Raw genomic sequence first — 23,858 nt, 5'->3', positions numbered from 1 at the left:
GCAGGAGGTGATACCAGCAGTTCTCAGAATCTGAAAGAAAGGGGCTGCAGACAGTGGCTCATGCTTCTAATCCCAGCACTTTGGGAGGCTGAGGTGGGAGGATCACTTGAGCCCAGGAGTTTGAGGTTATAGTGAGCTATGATAGTACCACTGCACTCCAGCCTGGGCAAGAGAGTGAGACCCTGCCTCAAAAAAGAAAGAAAGAAAGAAAGGAAAAAAAGCCTGGGGGCGGTGGCTCACATCTGTAATCTCAGCACTTTGGGAGGCCGAGGTGAATGGATCACATGGTCAGAAGTTTGAGACCAGTCTGGCCAACGTCATGAGAAACCCCGTGTCTACCCAAAATACAAAAATTAGCCAGGTGTGGTGATGGGCACCTATAATCCCAACCACTCGGGAGGCTGAGGCAGGAGAATCACTTGAATCCGGGAGGTGGAGGTTGCAGTGAGCCAAGACCATGCCATTGCACTCCAGTCTGAGCGACAGAGCAAGGCTCCATCTCCAAAAAAAAGAATCTGAAAGGAAGATGGCCTTGGGGAGATGGTCACATATTTGGTGTCCCTTCCAGAGGCAGTACTCTTAACAGCAGCTGCTAAATGCTTTGAAAGAAATAAACAAGCCACCTCAGTGTTTTCCAGATTTCAGCCGTGTGCTACCTCTTCAACATTTACCATAGCTATTAATAACCACTAACACAGGTAACATTCACTGAACAGTGATCAGGTGCTAATGCAGACATGATCTGTGCCTGTTTTACAGATGTGGAAATTGAAAGTTATAAGAGCTAAGTGACCTAGCAAATGTCTTCTCCAGCAGCAGAAATCAGAAGACCATGGGACAACAAAAATGAACTCAGGCTTGGACTATTTCTGGATAAGTGTCATTCTCAAGGGTTTTTGAGCCCAGAAAGAGTGTCTGTGTACAATCAACATGCCAAAAGTTTCCTGAAAAGTGGATACGTTCCCAGTGGCTACATTCATAGCCAAATAGGGTGCCCTTATTTGGTACCTGCTGTAAGTCAAGGCAGGTTACTGTAGCTGATTCCTGAAGGAGGAGATCTCCCAGTCAGAGATGGGAGATGGGCTCTGGAAGACTGTGGTTAGCGAGAAGATGTGATGATAGAAGAAGGGTCAGAGAGATGTAACATTGCTGGTTTTGAATATGGAAAAAGCTTGGTAACATGGGAGCCAAGGAATATAGGTGGCCTTTAAGAAACTGGAAAAGGCAAAGAAACAAACTTAACTGGAGCCTCCAGGAAGAAACATGGCCTTGCCAACACTTTGATTTCATCCAGTGAAACTCAAGTCAGACTTCTGACCTACAGAATTGTGAGACGATAAATCTGTGTTGTTTTAAGTCACTGTTTGTGGTAATTTGTACGGCAGCAATAGACAACTGACATAGCCTTAATGAATGAGATAAGATCCGCTGTGAGGTAGAAGATGCGGTTCTAGACATAAGATCAGAGAAGACATGTTTAAGGGAGGTGAGGACGGAGAGCGTACAAAGAGAACTTTAAAGTAGAACTTTCTGCAGTGATGTAAATGTTCTACATCTGTGCTGCCTGATGTGGTAGCCACTAGCCACATGTGGCTACTGAGCACTTGACATGTAGATAGTGCAACTGAAGAACTGATTTTTAAATTGTAATTTATTTAAAATTCAACCTAAACAGCCACATACAGCTAGTGGCAAGGTTATCTGACAGCACAGGCATAGAGAGCATTAAGTCTGAGAGATTAAGACCCAACTTTCAATGGGCCAGGCCCAGTACTTAGAACTTCTGCACACTCTTAGATCATTTAATCCTCTCAATGACCCTATGAGGTTGGCATGGTTAAGGTGATCCCCACTTACTAGATAAGAGAATTAAGGAACAAAGAGCTCAAATAAATTATCCGGAACCCCAGACCAGTAAGTGGTGAAGCCAGGATTCAGTGTTGAGGATTCCAGAGCCAGCATTCTGATCCATGGCACCCTACCAGCTCTACGCCATGCTGTACAATGCCTCCCAGTCATTATGCTATGCCACCAAAAGGAAATAGCAATGTGATGAAGACCATGAGCAGAGAAGTAGAGGCTTCCATGAAGCATAATAAGAAAGGCCAGAGAAGGCTTCCCTGGGGAATGACATTTACTTTGAGTGTGGAAGGCTGAGGAGGGATTGGCAGGCAAGAGGAGGGAGATGTGGGGAGGAAGTCCCAGGCAGAGGAAACATGTATGAAGGCTCAATGATGAGAAAGAACATGGTGTATTCAGGGAGGTGAAAGACAAACAGAATGACTGGAATGGAAAGACGAAGGAAGTATCAAGGGTTAAGGCTGAAGAAATCGGCCGAGGCCCGGGCACATAGGTTCTGGTAGAATTCGAAATGTTATTCCAAGGATTTGAATGCTATTCTAAGAATTTTCATATGCAAACATATTGTACATTATACATACATGTAAACATATATATTTTCACCCTTACTTTTGTATAAATAATAGAGTGGATATGACCAACTATCGATTAGGAAGAGATAGTTAACCTCATCAATAATCATCATTCGCAAGTTCTTAGTTTAGAATCCCTCAGGAATAGGAGTGGCATTTTATACACATCAATCACTTTATGTTTTAGAAGTGCTTTCCTCTACCTTGGATTTTCACAAGCATCCTGGGACAAATGTAGAGATTTTTTAAATCTCAATTTTGCAAATGAGTGAATGGATTCTCAGAGGAAGAACGAGACTTGCCCAATGTCCCAGCTGGTTAGTGGCAGAGCCAAGTCTAGAGTCTGTGTTGTCTGAGTTTCTTCAAAGATCCAGTCCAGAAAAGGTGGACTCACAGGCCCTCAGCTCTGGCCAGAGTCCCTGCTCAGCCTCTTCTCTCTGCAGAACGGAAGTAAAGGGGGACCTTACCTTTCGGATGCCGTCATGTTTCATTTCAATCACGTGGAGCGTGTAGTTGGTCCGGCGTCCTTTCTCATTAAACTGCACATTTCCTGTCAAACCTTCAAATCGCACCTGGAAAACAAAACCAAGTGGTGGGCAGTGAACTCAGATGTACTTTATGTGTGTTTGCTTTTTCCACTGAAGTAGAAATTCAGAACCCAAGAGTGTTCCATGGAATGATGTCTTGGAGTATCCTAAATGTTAAAACTCTTCACTCCCTTGCCACAGGCAAGGGATGCATTACAGATCTCTTTTCCCTAAATTGGGATTCATCCTGACAATTGTTTTTACCTATTTCTTTAGGCAAATACTAACAATGGGTCAGAGTGCATACTAATGTGAAATGTCTGCACCATCCCTAACCAAACACCTCCCATCACACAACCACTATGACCACTGCCCTTCTCAGATACACATCTGAAGATGAAGAAAGTACGGGGGGCCTGCAAAGGTAAGAAAATGGTGCACCATCACCAATGAGTCAGAAGACCCAGGACAAGAAGCCAGCTTTATGAATGAAGCCTTAAGCTATGCTTAGAGATGGCTTCTTAGTTCCTTTAAGAATTTCTTCTTTATTCCTGAGTCCAGGGAATAAAATACTTGGCAATTGAAAGACTTGGATTTAACCCCAGCTTACTCCTTAATAGCCAAGTGCCCTCAGGCAATTTAGCTCTCTAAGCCTTCAGTTTCCAAAAATCTCTGCCCTTTTTTCATCTTAAATGATAACTGCTAATGCGAAAGTGGTGTGAAAACTTCAAAGCACCTAGGGAGAACCCATTGTGTTCAGATAAGAGAATGCAAGGTGTTAAAGAAATCTCAGTTGGCTAAAATAAAATTGTATTGGAACCCTCAAATATGCCGCATGAGACTTCTCCACAAATGGGCAAAATCAAACTTTCATGACCTTCTATCTTCAAATTCATATCAAAAGTCAAATGGTCACCATGGAGATCCAAGATATTTAAGGTTGAGCTTGCTGCTCTGTAGGTGACTGATAAATGTCATCCAAGACCACTCTCAAACTGAGGCTGAGTCTAGCTGTGTATCATCAGCTCAGGTACAAGCAACCACATTCCCTAATAGTGATCCACCATGTGTCCTCAGATCCCTCTTGCCTAAGGCCAGTGAGGTGAGGTGTCTACTTGTTACAAATACAAATCCAACCCTATGACCCAGCACTGTTTATTTCCCCCCTTCAAATGGCTTAAAAGGAAGCTTTGCAGAGTTTTATATTTTTTTCTGCTAGCTCCTCTGTTGTTAGAAGGTTTAAGAAGAACTGGGGGCTGTGTGTGTTTGAGAGTGAGAGAGAGAATGCGTGTATGTGTGCATGTGTGTGTGTTACTGTTTCGAGGTTGACCCTCTTGTCACCTTCTGGTTTGAAGTCTCAGTGAGGAGGTCGCAACAGGCCCAGAGCACTGAGCAAATTTTACAACATGCTCTTTACTTTCTTAGATGAAATCTGGAGAAATCCCCAGCTCCATAAATGTCTGGGCTATCTTTGCTTTTCAGAGAGAAAACAAAGTACAGATTCTACTACAAAGAATAAAAGAAAGGAGCAATTCCAGTCCATCAGCAACTTCACCTTCTTATCACCTCAGTAATCTCTTGCCAATCTTTAGTGTTCCCTTATTTCCAGTTCAAGATAGTGTTAGTTTGCTGGGTACCATGTAAGTGACTCATTCCAAAAAAACAGACTTGGATAGATGTGCAGATGGTAGACTGGTGGACTGATTTGCCCAAACTGAAAGTGTCATTAATTATCCAAATAGGCATCTACTTTTCAGCCCCAGTCTCAATTTTCATACTAATAATCAGTGTGGCATGTTAGTATGGCAGAGTACATAATCTCTCTATGACTTAGTTTCTCATTTGTTTAATGGAACCAATTAGAGTTAATTATGTCTTAAGGTTGTTCTAAGGATTAAATGAGGTATTTTTTGATCAATGCTTGGTGCATGGTGAGTATTCAAAAAATGCCAGCTGTTATTGTTATTGTTGCTAATGGTGATACTTAATACTAACATTACTTTCTAAAAACTTCATGTTTATGACACACTTGCACACATATTATTTCATCTCTAGTCACACGAACCCCCTGAAGTATGCCATTTAGAGATTATGATCTTCATTTACATGGGAGATGCCAAATTCTGGAAAGTAAAGTGATCTGCTCAAGTCTTATGACTAACCAGTGGCAGAGGCAGGTCTAAAATCTGGAGCTTCTAGTAACTTCTGGTATCTTCACTTAAGGTACCAAGTGTTCGCCGAAACACAGGCCAGTGCTATTGTGCTAGGCTTCAGGAGGACAACACAAAAATGTGCAATGTAGTGTTTTCTACCTGCTTTCTGCTATTGCTGCTGGGCATTTCCCAGGTCGTGCTCTGCTCATCCTAACTGTATGACCATAGGTTCCTTGCTCAAACTATCTACTTCTTGGTTTCCTCCTCCAAGAAGTACTTAGCACATTGTCTGGGACATAAGTTTTCAATGCATAGTTTATATTATTTAGATGATAATAATGATGATAATGACGACTACTACTACTGTGCTGTGTAGAGTGGGTAAAAGTTATGAAAAATAAAATCTAAAATTGAGGCCTTGGGGCTGGTAGGTTGTCTAAGACAAGGGGACTCTTTCAGAAGAAAGAAGGATCATGTCACTGACACTTTTACTGCCTTCCTCAGTTTCCAATAAGGTCAAGGGTCCTACCTGCACAGTTCTAGTGACCCAAGGACCCCTTGCACTGTCACGGTGATCTCACAAGAAGCTGCTTATTTCATGTTCACAGAAACCCAGTGAGTAGCCAGAGCAGAGGTTATTTTGCCTGTTTCACAGATGAGATTGTTGAGACTTAGAGCTGATGGCGCTTGACTCCAGGATTCACAGTAAGTCATTGAGAGGTCAAGGGTAACTGAAGGCTGTTAGTATCTAGTTGGGGAAGCCAAGTCTTACTTGCACTGAGATAAAACAAAGTATCAGAGAATGGGAAAGAGACATCCCCCAGAAACACCATTCCATGACGGCAGAGCAAGGAGAGTTCAAGAGGATGGCTCAGCCCCAAACCGTTTATCAAGGAGAGTCAGGACTCAGAGACAGAGGAAGAAGCTTCTCAGAAATGTGTATCTTGAAACCACTGTCCCCATCCATCAGGTCTGAGCTCTGGGATCTGGGCACTTATCCATCTCTCCCCCCGTCCCAGGGTGTCTGAGGTCAGATTGATGGAGCCCGGGCACTTCTTCTTGGTTCCTGCTCCCGGAACTTCTGTCGCCATCCTGGCGCCCTCAACTCCCTCCATGAAAGATGGAGAATTAACCTTGGGCTTCCTGTAAAGGGTACTGGGTGCCAGCTCAGAGTCTGCTGCTGATGGGAGGCTGAAGCATATATTTCCTTTCCTGCTTGGTGCTGAGAGAATGCGGGTTAATGTCTCTATTACTTCAGCTGTGTTAAAGAAAAAATTAATCAGCACACTTGTTAAAGCACAGTGAAGAAGACTTTATTCAGAATCGTAGCAATAGGTATAGAGACCCCTGCAATGGGTCTTGCAGAGGTGGAGAGAGATTGGGCTCAACTCTGAATAGAGCATGGGCCAGTGGGAATATATAGCCAAGGAGCAGGGTGGGGGTCAGTGGATAGGAAATTACTAACAGCAAGCATAGGGGTTAAGAGGAATTCTGGCTAAAATGGCCTAAGAGGATTCTTGCTGAAGATGGACGACGATGATCCGACATAATCTGGGGGATGGTGGGGGCTGAAGAAGATGATCATGGCAAAGGGGGTGGACGAGGTGGACAGGGTTCTTGCTAAACCAACTTAGCAAGTTCTTTGCCAAAACTGGATTTCACAAGAATTGCACAGATGGGCCTAGGAGAAGGTTCAGAAGCCTGACTAAAGTTTGGTCAAGCAAAGAATCTTTGTCAGATGTCAACAGTGACTCCTCTCCCCTGCCCTCAATGGATCCTGAAAGGCAGTCCTGAAGGAGACAGCTGAGCAGTCAAACTGGACGCAGGGCTCCTGTATCCCCTTTGCAGTTGCCCTCAGGTGGATTCTTCCTCTTGGATGCTCACTGGTTGTGAGGCCTGTAGGCTAGGTCCTTGCTGGGTCACATTCTAGGTACTCTGGCCAGAGCAAATCTCAGAACCGTTCTAAGCTTCACTTTCCTACCTGAGTCATGGGAAGAATAATCTTGGCTCTGACTGTCTCATGCAGCTTCCCTGAAGTTCAAAGAAACACATGCATGATGCTTTTTTTTTTTTTTTTGACGTAGTCTCACACTGTCGCCCAGGCTGGTGTGGTATGCAGTGGCACAACCTCGGCTCACTGCAACCTCTGCCTCCTGGGTTCAAGTGATTCTCCTGTCTCAGCCTCCCAGGTAGCTGGAATTACAGGTGCCTGCTACCACACCCCGCTAATTTTTTGTATTTTTAGTAGAGACAGGGTTTCACTATGTTGGCCAGGCTGGTCTCAAACTCCTGACCTCGTGATCTGCCTGCCTCAGCCTCCCAAAGTGCTGGGATTACAGGCATGAACCACAATGCCTGGCCCACAAGCACGATGCTTTCTTAAAATTCTGAGCCCTGTGACAAGCCAGTCGGGGAGGCAGCACTAGGAGGATTATGTCTGTTTAGCAGACAGGAAAAATCCAGATCTGGAAAAGGCAAGCAATTATTCCAAGATCCCCCAGATAGTGCTGCGTGGAGCCACGGTTGGAACCCAGCTCTTCTATCCCTAATTCCTTAACAGGCCAATGTGACATGTGCAAGTCCTTGCTTGTACCCTCACCCTACCTCGTCTCTTGCTGGGTATCATTGACATTCCCATCCAGAACCTCCAAAACCCAATTTACTCCATGTTCAAATTTACCATACCTTTAACGGTTCCATTACCACCCATCTCAGTTTGCCTGGGACATGATATAGTTTGGATATTTGTCCCTTCCAAGTCTCATGTTAAAATATGACCCTGGACGTTGGAGGTGGTACCTGGTGGGAGGTGTTTGCATCATGGGGGCAGAACTTTCCTGAATGGCTTGGTGCCCTCCCCATGGTAATGAATAAGTTCTTACTCAGTTCTCATGAGAGCTGGTTGTGTAAAAGAGCCTGTCACCTCCTCCCTTATCTATCACGCTCCTTCTCTTACTACGTGACATACTGTCTCTTCCTTTACACTCTGCCATGATTGGAAGCTTCCTGAGGCCCTCACCAAAAATAGATGCTGGCAGCATACTTCGTGTGCAGCCTACAAAACTATTAGCTAAAATGAAACCTTTTTCTTTATACATTATCCAGTTTCAGGTATTTCTTTATAACAATGCACATGGACTAATGCAGGAGAGTTCTGGTACTCTTGTTCTGGAATAATTGATAGTAGTTTTTCCTTTCACTCCTAAGTGTTCCCGTTTGGATGATAGATTTTGGATAATAAAGTGGTCATCCTATTGAAAGGCCAGTCACATTCCTACAGAAAGCCTTGCTGATGTCTGCATTCCTCAGTGATGGCATTCTGCTCTGACCATCCACAGCACCATAAGCCCACCTGTGTTAGCCCTTAAAGGCAGGACTGCGTCTTAAACTCCATTGCCCACCCAACCCCAGACCCCATCCAGCAAAGTTCTGAGCATACCTTCACTTCCATATGCTTGATTGTTGGCTGGCAGGTTGCAAAAACAAAGACTAAGAGGGATGATTACTATTTAGGGGAGGTATTCTAAATTTGAGGCCCTGGGATGGATTCTAGGAGTATGTATGTTCTCTCTACTCCTGGTCATGCAGAAATTATGTATGTACATATATGCATTTTTCTAAGCAAAAGAATCTACAGATTTCTTTTAAAAAATCATATTCTCAAATGCCTATTACCTCCCCTATGTTAAGAACCTGACTTGGGGAGTTGAGTCCTCTCCACCATCCAGAAGGCGACATATGAGCATCCTTCCTGGAGTGCTGAGGGCCTCCAGGATGTGGGTTCATTAATATTCTGAATGACTCCCTAGATGGCAGGCAGGGGGCAGGCAGGCAGCTGATTATCTTCATTCTGCTGCTAGGGAAATTACAGCGGAGTGAAGGGGGAGGGGGTGCACAGATATTACCCAAGGCCATGTGCTGCTGGGGGCTGGGCCATAGCTCTTGTGTCTTCCCTGTTTGGCCGTGCCCTTGAGGTTTCAGAGCAGTGAAGCATACAGAGGGAGGCATCATCTAAATGTGGTTTGGGGTCCCAACTTTACCACTAGCTAGCTGTATAACTTTGGGAAGTTTTATAACCTGTCTGAAGCTCGGCTTCTCCATTTACAAAGCACGGTTAATAAAACTACCTACCTCAGGGTGTTATATCAAAGATCCAATGATATGTGTAAATGTTTAGAGCTTTGTGTATACTAAGCCTTTAACACACCATATATATTATTACCATTATTTTCAGAATTTAACTCCCTAGCATGCTTGCCCTCCAGGTAGGCTGTGCTGGACCTCTTGGCCTAACTTATAGACAACCCAGGTCTAACACAAGCTAAACCACAGGTTCTCTCCCACTATGTGACCTGAAGTCCAGAGGTGAAGGCAGTAGAGACCTGAGCCTCCAAGCCTCAGGTTTCAAAGACTGGATACCATCAGGATTTACCCAGCTCCCTGGTGGCATGGCTATTTCAAGAGATGGGTCTAGAAAAAGCCATTGCTGAAGAGTAGTCCTGACTATGGATGGAAGGCTCCAGAGGTCAATGCTTATAAGCAAGGGCCCCTGGGCCCATAGCACAGACCTAACTGGGGGGAGAGGAGCCCTGGACTGGGATCTGGTCCAGCCTCCGCCACTAAGCTGCTGTGTGACCCTGGGTGAGTCACTGCCCACTCTGGATTTGCTGTTTCATTATAAAGTGAGGGAAAAGAAGAGTCAGTAATCTCTAAGGTGTCTTTCAACAAAATCTTTTTTCATTCTAGGTGCTTAACAAAGATTGGAAAAGGAATCGATTTGAACCTCTGATCTTAGGGTCAGAATGTTCTGGTTTGTTTGTTTGTTTGTTTATTTATTTATTTATTTGGGATAGTTGTTCCTCTCTTTTTCTCCATAGACACTGCCAGGAGTTCCTTGAGGGCAGCCCTTGCTTTCTTTTATTGTCCTCAGTGCTTGGCTCCAAGCCAGGGCACACCACAAATCCTCAAAGAACAGCTGATGAAGGGCAGGCACACACCTATCCTGGCTCCAAGACAAAATAAAAGAGGTCATTGTTCTTTTGACTATGGCAACTGCTTCCTTTCAAATCCTACTGAGGGCAGAAGCAGAGTGCTAAGTATACACTACAACCAGAAGGACATGGGTTAGACCATAAGAAAAAAAATTAGACTGTCTGAATTTTCAGAGCCAGTTGAGACTTGAGGTCCTCTCTCCACCCCCTTCATTTTCATGGGGAAGGAAAGGGAAGGCGGCAGGAGAGCTAAGTGAATGTTTCAAGGTCATCCAGAGAGCCAGGGGCCTAGCTGGACGTGGAGTCCAGCTCTCCTGCCTCCCAGTATAGAGTCCTTCCTGCCACCCTGAACTGCCTCCCAGGCTTCATCACTGTCATAGTGGCATCAGACTATCCTTTCAGGATGTCATTAAGATGGGAGAGGCAAGGGAGTTGGAAGGGTTGTGAAGCTGAGGGCAAATCTCTGGGACCTTTTGAAACCAGCCTCACATTGCAAACAGAATCTGTCTCGACTTTGGAGTCTGGAAGAGCATTTTAAATAAGCTGGGGTGGGGGTGGAAAGGGAGGCTCAGGCACTGTCCATTTGGCAATTTTCCCCTGCAAGCTGCCTGGTGTCTGTTGTTGCTGCCTAGTGACTTGGGAGCCACCCTGCACAGGGACCAGGGGAGGGCAGATATGGCAGCTGGAGGTCCTCCTTAGCATGTTCCTCATGTAGCTAGTAGAAATCCTGCTTAGCTTCATTTCAAAGGACAGACCTACATATTCTTCTCTACAGAAAGGCACTCATCAGGGCTGAGGAACAGCTGGTGAGGTTCCTCCAGCATCTCTTTCTCCCGGTTGTGAAAGTTGCTAGAGCTGTGCACGTGTGGTTGGCAAACAAGTGGGAATACTTGTACATTTTGCTGTACATTTCTCTCTCATTCAGAAATGCTCCTCTTCTCCCCAAGGAGCCCAAATTCATCTTCTGCTGAATGTTGTCTTAAAAGTAAAGCTGGTCTTAGGCAGGCAACTCCATTTGTTGGGGAGGGTGGGTCCTGAGGGACATTTGTGCCAAATAATCTTGCTGTGCTGGCTTGTCATTGTGGCCAATGCTTTGTTATTCCTTTGCAGCAAGCACGGCCGTCCTCTCCCTGTCCCTTCGGAAATACAGCTTCTCTATCAGGAGGCATCAGAACAAAAATATAGTGCTATTCCTTGGCAGTTTGAGAATCATAGCCTGGGCTTGAGGTGTTTTAGAGATCTACAGGAGCCCCAAGAGCAATAAAGCTGAGGGCAAGTCCCCAAAATCTTCTAAACCAGGCATGTTAAATATACACCCACATGTACCACTGTCTCATCCTGCTTCCACAGCAGACATATCACTAATTGAATATTTATGCTTCTCTCTGTTGTATCTGGATTCAGCCTCAGAAGCTTTTGCATAGCCAATTGATTGGAGTTGGCATGGCCATTTTCTATCCCTGCCCTTTAACTATTCTTAAGTGCAAACATAACTGATGAATGAAATGCTGAGAAGCAAGAAGGTAGTATCAGAAGTACTGAGAAACATTTTTAGGGTCCACATACCCCAGCCTCTCATAAAATGTGTGCAGAGAGCAAAGGAAGAAATCCAGAAAATCAGGGCAAGAGGGGAGTGTTTCCAGGAGACCATTAACATGGTTCAGTTTCATCCTTGTGTATTTCAACTCCCTTTCGCATACACAGAAAATCACCAGCTCTCCTTTTTCAGCAAAATTGCTAAGGAGAAAATACAGCTTTTACACTACGAGAAATGACTGTTCCATATCATTTTTTTTTATATGAGCTTCAATGTATGCTAAGAACCACCAACACCAACAATGCAGTGGTTGTTCTGAACTTCAGGCATTTTCTTCCTTTTTTTAAGAATAGCTGCGTTTTATTGGAATTTGATGCTGAAATCCCCCAGTAGGCTCCCATGAGATGGGGCAAACATTGGTGGTCTTACCTGCTGCAGAGCTCTCTGGATGTCGATCCCTTGGCCCCAGGGAACAGCTGGGTTAGCCAGACAATCCCCAGCATTCCCCCGGCGAGATATATCAATTCTCTGCCTCCGCAGGCTCTGGAAAGCCTCAGCCATCACCTTCACCCCATCGTAGGTGAGCGCAGAGGTGTACTAGTGGGAGGAATGGAGACAGTTAGGTATCAAAGACAGCTGACAGGAAGGCAGGTTTGGGTGCTGTATTTGGGAATGTGTTTTCTGGTGATGAGAAGGGTGTGCAGTGGGCCAGGTGCATGGTATATGCGGGGCAGACAGTGGTGAATCAGGGATGGTGTCCCTGAGAAGCATAAATATTCAATCAGATGGGTGCTGCTGCTCGACCATGCTAGTCAATGCTGACCTCCTGAACTGTGAGTTGAGTACTGCCAGCTATAATTTTTGAAGAGAAGCCAGGATTCTAGGTTTCTGTGTGCAATCTTGCAGTTTTTAAAATGTTGGTTCATTTGGGAAAAAATGCATAGATTACATATAACACATCTGCAGGCTGGATACAGTTCATGAAAAATCAGCTGGTTTATTCCGGTGTTACAGTCATCAGCTGGAAACCAAGAGGAACGATTAACTCTTTCATCTCTTGTAAAAGTAAAAGCAAAAAGAAAATGAAAGAAGAGTGAGCTCTTAATTTTTTCCACATATGGCTTACCTAAGTGGTAAGTTTATATCCTGTAAACTTTCCCCTCATTCTTACTCACAACAACTATCAATTATACCCTCTCCTGACAAAAAGGGGACTAGGATGTGGATGAAACAAAATCAGGAGAGCAGTCCAGGAAAATATATCCTGGCCTTGGAACCTATGTCTGTTTTCTTCACTAATTTGTTCCTAATACTTATTATGTTGCCTAGCACACTCCAAGTTCACAATAGAGAATTGAAGAACGAATGAATGGGTATTTTTCTAATTTTTTAAATTTAATTCTCTCACTTCTTTTTTAAAAAATTAAATTACATGCCGGGCGCGGTGGCTCACGCCTGTAATCCCAGCACTTTGGGAGGCCAAGGTGGATCACAAGGTCAGGAGATCAAGACCATCCTGGCTAACACGGTGAAATCCCATCTCTACTAAAAAATACAAAAAATTAGCCAGGCGTGGTGGCGGGCGCCTGTAGTCCCAGCTACTTGGGAGGCTGAGGCAGGAGAATGGCGTGAACTCGGGAGGCGGAGCTTGCAGTGAGCCGAGATCATGCCACTGCACCCCAGCCTGGGCGACACAGCCAGACTCCATCTCAAAAAAACCAAAAAAAAACCAAAACAAACAAACAAACAAAAAATTAAATTACATTTGGTTATTTTTGTCATCTGCTCAGTCTTTTGGAAATTGGAGTGCAATCATTACACATTACTTAATTAACTCCTATGTAGTTTTCTCATTGCTTGAAAGCATATTTGCGATTTTGTTTGCTTAAGATCATATTGAAATAAGTCTTCATTATTGAAGAGTTAAATCAGTTTGAATAGTGGGATAAGAAGTATCTCCGTTATACGGTTTGCCATTTATAAAAAGAAATGGATTGTGTGGCAAGAGAAAGTCTGTCAAAGATTCACTGTTTGTCCAGATAAACAAACTTGGCCTTAGTATCCTTCTCAACACAGGGTTCCATATGGCCACTGTCAAGCTATCTGGTTTGACTTCGGAAAAAGAATCATTCGCTATCCTTATTCCCAAGCATTCTCAAATAACAAACAAAATAGATTTTGGTGGCAGTATTTAGAGCTGTGTTGCTGGGAAGTGAGAAGCAGAGAGTCTGCATGATTACTGAGAGTGGACTCTCCCAGGTAGAGATCTGCTGGATATTCCTTAGTTAGGTTGCCCTGATTTTTAGCTGGGCACATGGCTGAGCAGAATAAGGGCCACCTCACTACACAAAGAAGCTCCATCTACAAAGAAATGAGCATCCTCCTGAGCTGGGCAACATGGTGGCTCTGCCCAGAATAGAACCACCATTTTCCAGCTTCCCTTGCAGCCAACTGGGGGTAGTTTTCCAAGATACGATCAATAGCATATGAATGGAAGATCTGCATGTGACTTCTGAAAACAGTTCTTCATAAAGAAGTTGTGCACTGCATGTTTTTTTTTCTTCCTACTGGGTAGAATTCTGAGGCAATGGCTGCAGTTTAAGCAGCCCTCTTGTACTATTAGGCAGCAGCCATATGTGGAGGACAGCAGAGCAAGAAGGTACAAGAAGCCTGGGTATTTGATGACTGTGGAGCCATTTTACAAGTTTGGGACTGCTGATTCCTAAGTTTTGTTCACAGGAGAGATAAATAAAATGTCTCCCTCCTTAAAACCATGTCATTTTGGGTTGTCTGACCCCTGCACCTTGTACCTAATAATCTCTACAAATATATTTCCCTGAATTTGTTCCCTTTAGAAAACTGATTCCTTTCTAAAGACTAATGCAGCTCAGAAATCTGGGGCAGGCAAAGGGACCAGGCTGGCCCTTTGCTGCTGGCTGCCCATCCACTCACCTTGGGTCTCTTCCAGTCCACCCGTGTGTGGTCTCGAGCATCACTACTCTTCCACTGCTGCATGATCTTGGCCGGAATAGTGTCTGTGTAGTTCACCAGCTGGAAACCTGTCACATTGGCGCCACTCTCCTTGAATTTGTTTAAGTCAATGTCCATGAAGCCCTGTGAGAGAGGGAGGAGGGAGAAGTCAGAAAATGCTGCCTGGATAAATCAACTTAACCTGTTCCAAAACCACAGGATTTTCCATTCAGTTCCACCAGCTGAAACCTACTCAATGGAGAGACAGTTAGGCCTCCTTTCCTTTGAACTTGATTATTACTTAGTTTGTGCACAAAATTAGCACAGCTCAGGAGCCAGTATGCCTAGTTTGGAGTGCTGGCGCTGCTATGAATAAGCCAGTAGTTATACCACTATTAACTAAGTTACTTGACAGTTTTCTTGTCTGAATAATGGAGGTCTGGTTGTTGGGGTAAATATACAATGCAATGACACATGTCAAGTGCATGGTGCAGACCAAGTGATCAATAAATAGTGGCTGTGAATATTATGATGATACAGATACATAGTACAAGGTATATATATAGTACCTCTAAGGAGGGAATAATCTCGTCTACCATCCCAATACCCAACCATTTTGAGAGAAGAGAAATCTGAATTTCACTGGGCAAGCTCCTATGAGTTACCCAAGGACACCAGCAAGTCTGTGGAAGAGGCCAAATTCTGATCCCAGTCTCCATCCTCACCCTGTGCTCTTTTCCATACAACAGGGTAAATTTTCACCACTCCATGAGGCCTGATCAATTCCAGCAACCATGAAGGATTGTTTATTATAATGACACTTTCCACCCCATTTGGTGAAGTTTACTCAAACTCAAGAAGGCTTCGACTGTAAAAGGAAATCTTACATTTGTATAATATATTCAATAATGTGCAGTACTTTCAGATCTATGGCCTCATTTCAATTTATCCTTTTTTAAGGTAAACATTATATGTCTATTTGCCAGATAAAGAAACTGAGGCAGAGTAGAAGAATCAACTTGCAGAGGAGTCATTTAAGGAGCTAGTAACAGAGAGAGCACCAGAACTAAGGGCCTCTGTTAGGCATTGGTTCACTCAATCACTCACTCACTTATTCACTGATTAATCATTTCAACAAACATTTTTGAAAAGTCATAATGCACTATTCTAATAATGAAAAAAGCAAGTTTCTTCCCTTATGGAGCTAATATTCCAGTGGGGAAGATAGACAATAAATAAACAAGTAAATATGCAGCATAGTATAGTATAATCTGGGATAGTATACTCTGTGGTAGCAATGAGCCCCATGAAGGATAAAGTGAGGTAAGAGGATGGGGAGGGGCAGTGTCATGCTTTGGAAGGAATGATGAGGATGAGCCTCCCCAAGGAGGTGGTCTTGGCTTAGGGACCTGAGTGAAGTGATGCCTGTGTCTGAGCTATGGGGATATTTGGAGAAGAGCATTCTGAGCAAAGGCCCAGAGGTGAGAGGATGATTGGCATATTCAAGAAACAGTAAGGAGGCTGGTGTGATTGTAGCACAGTGAGTTTGAAGAGAAAGGGTGGGAAAGGAGGTCAAATTGGCAGCCCAAAGCTGGTCACATAAAGCCTTGTGTTAACTTGGGTTTCTTTTAGGTATAATTGGGGGCCTGCCCAGCAGGAAGAAAAAAAATGGAATGCACAACTTCTTCATGAAGAACTTTTTTCAGAAGTCACATGCAGATCTTCCACTCATATGCCATTGATCGTATCTTGGAAAACTGCCCAAGGAATTTGAGTGGGATCATACAGGCAATTCCCTTTCAGCTCCATGGCTTGGGGGAAACCACCAAATTCCAATGAATGAAATGGGAAAATGAGCAGGGGATCCATGGTCGATGGAGAAGTTCTGAACTGGGAGCCAAGGAATTAGAGCAGCGGTCCCAGCTCCCTCTTGGGATCCTAGGACACCGTCCATGTTTCTGAATTTCTCATTGGCTTTCTCTGATTTTTCTATCTAAAAGAATAGACTTTATGATTCAGAAACAACCCTCCCCCACCCCTATGCCTCTAAAGTTCTGCAATTTTTTATTGTTTCTATTTTTGTAAACAAAGCAAGCTTAGTCACACTCAGAGCCTTTGTCCTTGATATTCTCTCTGCCTGGAAATGTGATTTCCCTGTCTGGCTCCTTTCCATTTTTTGGATCTCAGCTAGACTGCCATCTCTCAGAGAGGTGTTTCCTGACTTCTTATCTAAAGAACTAGTTCTTGCCCTGTTGTAGACAATGTCAGCATCCTGTTCGCTTCCACTCCCCTTTCTACATGGGTATTCTGCTTTACATACTAACTGCAAACACCTGGCTACTCCGCCTACCTGCAGGCTAAGTTAGACATGTTAAGGAGTTAATATGCCCAGAAGCAGCTTTCAATCAATGACAGATGAAGAGTCAGTAGATAAGTGCCCCAGAATCCTCTCCCCTGCATGGCATGACCCTGAGGTGAGTTCTACACTGACATGTGGGGATCCCCTCAGGGACTGTTCTCCTTCAGTAGCCTGCAGTGTAGGCATCTTGTTTATGAAACTTTGCAGGCAGGCTTCCCTTCTCTACCTCCCTTCCCTGGTTTTTTAGGATTGGCACCCAAGAAGCCCCTTGTACTTGAATCCTTGTTTCAGGGAACTGCTTCTGGAAGAACATAGTAGAGTTACCCCCAGCACCCTATCCAGTCTGCTCTATCTCAGTGCCCTGTTAGAGCTTCTCCAGAGTTTTTATCACCATTTAAGATTACCTTGTTTACTCATGTGTTCCCACAGCCTCTTTCCTCCTATTGAAATGTCAGTTTCCTAAGAGCAGGAACCTTTTTTGTCTTGGTCACTGATGTGTCCTAGAACCTGCTCCCAGAGCAATGCTTGGCACAGAGTAGGTGCACAGTATATATTTGTTGAGTGAACAAATAAAAGCCAGAGACTTTCCTCAAGAAAGAAAGCCAATTATCCAGGAGAAATATGACCAGCAGGCAGCAAATACCAGTGGGTGATTGTAATTGGTTGAAAAGAGAAATTCAGGTTGAAAATACCTTTTGAGTTTAACGTGTTCCACAGCCACAGTTTACAGAGTTTCACAGATGTAGCTGATTTGCACAATGGTTCTAGCAAGCCGTTAGTAAAGGTGAAATCAGAACTAGGTTCCTGTACCCAATATGCATTCCAAGACGTTATACCACCTAAGAGAGCACTTACCCCAGCACTGGTTAAAAGCTAGAGCACAGTTGAGAGATTTCTCATAGTTCTTAGAGACTTTAAAAAGAACATGTTCATAAAGTAACTACTGGGAGATTGAAATGGAAAGTATCTCCTGCAGTCAAATTCTGTCTCTTGAAAATCTGTAACAAGGTCCTGGGCATTTCATACTGACTGCTTCCATCTCAGACATAATGGAGGCCAAAGGAAATGGCCGAGTTTCCTCAACTGCTCAACATAAATGCCACTCAATCTTGTCACCAGAATGTCTGACAACAAGGTTAGTGCAGCCAAACCTTAATTACTTATGATCAAACTAATAAGACTCCCCAACTGAACCCCCATCCCCTCCTAAGAAAAAATGGACAGAGAATGATAAAACAAGCTCATAGCAATGATGTTAAGTAAAAGAAACAAAATTAGGAAATAACTTGTGGTCATGAACTATATTCTCATCTAATAGCTGACATCTTCCCTCCTATTTCAGATTTCATGCTGGGAATAATAATCTTGCATCTCTACAATGCTTTTAATCATTAAGAAATGACTCTATTATAGTTACTAGACTAAATTTCTCCATAATTCAAGAAAATGAACCTGTACAACTGTGTTCTTGACTAAGAAGGGGGAAATAAAGGTGTTAACTCTTTGCCCACTGGTTTATGGGAAAATTCAATTCACTCATTCTGTTCCCCTGGGAACTCTCATTAAATAAGGTTTAATTAAATAATTTTCTAATTTTCTTTGCCATTTTATTAAAAAAAACCTTAGAGGGTAATATTTGGTAATTAGAACATTTTTCTTTATCTGCTTTATTTGTGCTATTAATTATATAGTATTATATAAAAATACTACATTGCTAATTATATTCTATTAAAAATTTTAACTACGAAGTTTGATTACTACTCTCTTTGAGCCATTTTGCCTATTTACAACATGTTCCCAAATGCTGGGACCATTGCTCTATATACTGTTACTACTGACAAAAAAAAAAATGAAATTAATCTACAGAGTACTTGTTTTTCAGGTTAGTCAAGTGTTTTTCCAGCTATTCAGCACAAGAATGCAGGTCTAAACCTACTCTCCTTCCACTGACCTCCCAGCACTGGCAGCAGATGCTTCTCTTTGAGTGACTGTTTCTCACCTAAAGTGAAGCTTGGTGATGAGTGAGTTCCTAGGGCTATTAGGTCACTGTGTTCTTGTCTGCTTCTTCTGCACCTATGTAGCATTTCACACTGCCCCATGTGTGACTAATAAATCGGTGAGAAAGAATGCTGTGTCTACTGTCATTATTAAATGCAAATAAATTGACCAATAAACTGTAAGCTCTCAGAAAGTGGTTCTGAGGGACATATCAGAATACCTTGAGGCACTTTTGCAAAATAACCATCCCCAAGGATTATCATTCAGTAGCCCTTAAGAGGAAACTGGATATCTGTATTTTGACAAAGCTCTAATGCTGGTGAATCAAAAATCAAGGTTCACTATGTTAAAAATATAAGGTAATCATCAGAAGAATTCCAAATAATAGCATAACTAACAAACATTGAGAAGGGGATGTTGGGGGTGTAATATGAGCTGATTTGTCATCTTTCTAATGGGAAGTCAGATATGGAGTTAAAGTTGATAAAGCAAGAAAAAGAAACATAAATATATGATGTAGAAGTGTAAAGGAAACCATTAAATAACCAAATGCAGGAAAAGGGTTTAAAATAGTTACTTCTATGAAGTATAGAATTGGAAAGAATGGGCATTTATCTTTTACTTTATACCCTCTGTAATATCTGTTTTATCATGTGAATATATTATATTTTTAATACTATTAAAAAATAAAAATCGATCCTTAGATAGCTCTAATGTATCTTAGATATCATCCATTAATCACTGGAAAGTGGGAGACGGAGTAGCAGTGGCAGGACAGGGGAGAGAAGTTGTTGCATTTGTTGAAGCTTTGTTATGGTCTTTTAAGAGAGCCCTGCTTAATTTTTTATCTCCCGGCCTGAAATTAAAGCACACTGGTGCTGTTAAGTGCTCCACTGAAAAGGGCTTCAGAAACATTGCTTATAAGAACAAAAATGACAATAATGGCTAAAAATGCCCCTTTGTATGCATTATATAACTTTATTCAAACAGCTTTTTAAGAGTTTTGAGGTTACTGTAATTTAAAAAGAAAAGAATAATAATTGTTTGAGATGTATTTTAAACATTTTCCAAGCTCTATTCCTGAGTCAGGCATTCTGTTAAATGCTTTATATACATAATCCTTTAATTACTTAAACAATTCCAAGAGGTAAATGTGCACAGTAGACACCCAATACTTATTTGCATAAATGAGTGAGTGAGTATCCCTCCTAATTTTCTGTTAAGGAGCTATGGTTAAGAGACCTTTGGAAATTTCCCTGAGATCACACAGCAAGCAAGAATTCAAACTGTGGTCCAACTATAAAACCTGTCTTCTTCACAAATGTGTTCTACTGCTCCACAAGTGGAGAAACATATGAGTTTAGCTTTAGGATGGTGTGTCAAGATTGCTCCAGACAAAGAGGGACAATGAACTGAGGTTCAAACTGGGACAATGAACTGTGCCAGACTGTGGCTGGCACAGTTAATAGCCAGAATATGTCACCCTGCCAGAGCAGGGGCCTTCAAATGTAGCTTTCTTTCTTGAAGGAATATTTGTGGGACTGCGCTAGGTTCCTCTCCTTGACACTAACCTCCTAAGGGTCTTTAGATGCTTCCAAAGTGTCTAGTTTATCTGAAGCCTATTAGTGTTCCCCTATTCCACATCCATGCAAGGGGTCAGCAAACTTTTTATGTAAAGGGCCAGATTATAAATATTTTAGGCTTTGCAAACCATATGGTTCTTGTCACAACTAGTCAGCTCTGCCATTGCAGCATGAAAGCAGCCATATATAGAAAATAGTAATTTACTATTACTATTTAGTATATAGTAATTGGAACAGCATGGCTGTCCCAATATTTTTGGGCATGGTAATTTATGTCATATAGTTCCACATATTATAAAATATCATTCTTTTGATTTTTTCCCAACAATTAAAAAATGTAAAAAATCATTCTTAGCTCATGAGCCATACAAAATCAGGTGATGGCTGGATTTGACACAGGGACCATAGTTTGCTGACTTTTGACCTATACAGGAGCAAAGATTTTGGGGAGAAGACCAAACCTTTCATATTGTACAGATAGGGAAACTGAGGCCCAGAGAGGGGAATAGTGGCTTAAGGTTATATGGCCAGTTAGAGGATTGGTTGAGAATAGAATCTGTCTCCTCTCTATATCCACTGTAGGAGGTAAAACAAACCCCTCATATTGTTCAGATAGGGAAACTGAGGCACAAAGAGGGGAATAGTGGCTTAAGGTTATATGGCTGGTGAGAGGATTAGTTGAGAACAGAATCTGTCTCCTCTCTATATCCACTGTAGGAGGTAACACAATGTTGAAAAGGCATTTGAGTACAATGATGGGGAGTGAATGCGCTCAATTAAGTAAACTAGTTAATATAGTCACTCCATCTATCATATGCCAATTATAATTTTCAAAGGATTAGAATGAAAAGGCATTTCAAGTAATTATGATATCCTAAAGAGGTGTTTAACACTACAAATACATTGGACATGCTTTCATCTTGCTGTGAAGATTTGGAGAATGCCTTAAGAATCTTGAAGAGGCTCTGGGCCATCATTATGACTATTAATTATCACGTGCAATTGGAAACAAAAGAACTGATTATGTGTGTCTACTGGTTACTTAACCTCTCTGAGGCTCAGTTCTCTGGTCTTCAAAATGCAGATATAGCACCTACATCATAGGATTGGTGAACGGTTTAAAAGAATTAATAAAACTAAGCACTTAGAACCATGTCTGGCATATAGTAAGTGCTTAATGAATGTTAGCTATTATTACGATAATCACATTCACCATTATCATTATCATTGGGTCAAAAGAGGTTAGGTGTTAGAACTGCTTCAAATACAGGGACTGGGTCAGGCAAGAAGACTGAGAGAACATGAAGCAGGTGTATAGGAACATAGCTATCGAAGGATGAAAGGCTTTATCTTCAAAGCTGGATTTCCTTTGCTCTGGGATTCTTTCAAGGGGTCACATACGAGCTGTTCAGCCCTCATCATCCTGCCTGTGCTGACACCACACCAGTCAGAAGGAAGAAGGAGCATCTAACATTGTTCAAGGAAACGGGCAAGTAAGGTTTATTAAACAAATCCTGGGACACTGGAAAGAGCACTTCCTCCACCCCATCCCCTTGAGATCCACAGGAGGTAAGATGAGAGAAAAATCAAAGAACTTGTACTGTATACTCTGAATGGCACAGGTTGAACATGCCAAGTTTCCCCAAATTGTCAGATAAAATCTTAGATGACAGCTCCATTGAGAGAGTAGTTATAGGAAACTGTGGTTTGAAAAGTCTTCTTATATTAGAAGTATTTTTTTAAAAGTGGGAATTATCAGCCTAAAAAAGTATAGAAGACCAAGAAAGTAAGTGAAGGATGTATTTGAATCCCAGAAGGGTTGTCATGGGGAAGAGATGGATGATTTATTCTCTGAGGCTCTGGAACGCAGGCCAGAGCCAATGAAAGGGCAAATGTCATAGAAGGCAGACTTTGGCTAAAACAATAATTACAAGTACCTAACACGTATCAAACCTGTACTGTGTAGTAGAAACTGTGCTAAGTACTTTATTTGTGTTGTCTCATTCAATCCTCATAGCAATCCTGTAAAGTGGGTACTATTATCATTCCCATTAGCAAATTAGAAATTTAAAAAATTGAGGCTTAAGTTAATGGAGTAGCTCCTGCTCAGTACAGTATAGCTAGTGAGGGACAGAGACCAACAAGTAAAAAGACTCTAGGACTTGTTTTCTAACCACTGTACATCAAGCCTCCCAACCACTAATGAGGCCAATCTATTCATTTATGTCCTGTCCTGCAATGAAGCACTCAGAGCAGCACACATTTTTATACCAAGAAGGAAGTATCAGGCTTCCATGAGATCAGGGCATTTCCCTTAGCTCCTTTAATGTGTGCTGGTACTTGAAATGTGAACCACACAGCACTTTATTCCTATCTCTTCTAGGCCTCTCCTAGCTTTCTCTTTGAACGTACAGAGGCCCTTCTCATCTTCCCTGTGAGACTGTGAGCTCCTGGAGGGCAGGGACGTTGGCCCCCACAGCGTCCACACGCAGTACCTGGATCAGGGTGCATACTCAATATGTGTGGAGGAATGAAGGAACAGAAAGTTTCTTCTCACCCTCTCATGAATTTTTTATAAGCTTCAATCCTGTCACCACTCAGCCTCAGCTTTTGTCTTGTGGATCAAAGAGGTCTTCTTATTAACTTTTTTGTGTAGTCTATTGTGAACCAGGTCACAAATAAGAAGTGTCAGGAAAAGAGTTTTAGGGAGAACTACATAAATCCTGTCTTTGAATCTCATGAGTTGTTTGTCCTTGGGCAATTATTTCAACCTGTACAGCCGTTAGTTGATTGATCTGCAAAATAAGAACTTTGGCTACATCAATGATCTTATAAGCTATGTTCCTGGTTGCAGGCATTTTAGAAGTTACCATATTAGGTTAGGGAAAGGGCAGAAAGATGTGGTCCTAAATCCCACCCTCTCTTTTCCACCATAGTAGCTCTGCTTTTTATCTGTTTTATATATGAGAGTTCTCCCCCAAGATTCCATTTGAAAATAGAGCTTCAAACTAAAAAGTTTGGAAACTTCTGAGCCACTTGATTTCTCTCTTAAGGGCTCTTCCAGCTTTGATCTACAATTCTACGATCACACAGGTATGTGCGCATGAATATGGATATGTGTGAATTTGTGGAATACTCCTGGGCTGAAGACTTAATTGTGTCCTCAAATACCCATGTCTCTGCATAAAAGTCTTCACATTTTCCTATTTTAGCCACTTTAACCAACCAAACCTTTAAGGTGTCCTCTCCCTATATAATCTCTGCTAACACAGAGGGTAGTCTGGTTCCTTCTAATTAAACAAGGTATT

General features: G+C 42.4%; 1 protein-coding gene across 6 annotated transcripts in view; it reads right to left on the bottom strand.

Moving 5' to 3' along the window:
- The window catches only part of GRIA1 (glutamate ionotropic receptor AMPA type subunit 1), a 322,677-nt gene that overhangs the window by 123,884 nt on the left and 174,935 nt on the right, over positions 1-23,858 (bottom strand). For all 6 annotated transcript variants that reach the window (XM_019028221.4, XM_004042863.5, XM_055389529.2 and 3 more), the window contains 3 exons: positions 14,593-14,754; positions 12,070-12,237; positions 2,900-3,004 (listed from right to left, as the gene is read on the bottom strand). In XM_019028221.4, coding sequence (XP_018883766.1) covers positions 2,900-3,004; positions 12,070-12,237; positions 14,593-14,754 — 435 coding nt within the window. The remainder of the gene's footprint in view (positions 1-2,899; positions 3,005-12,069; positions 12,238-14,592; positions 14,755-23,858) is intronic.

The sequence above is a fragment of the Gorilla gorilla genome, chromosome 4 (assembly GCF_029281585.2).
Source record: "Gorilla gorilla gorilla isolate KB3781 chromosome 4, NHGRI_mGorGor1-v2.1_pri, whole genome shotgun sequence".
In the NCBI taxonomy this organism is placed as follows: Eukaryota; Metazoa; Chordata; class Mammalia; order Primates; family Hominidae; genus Gorilla; species Gorilla gorilla.
Note: the sequence above shows the minus strand (reverse complement) of the source record. Positions and strands in the feature narration are given on the sequence as shown.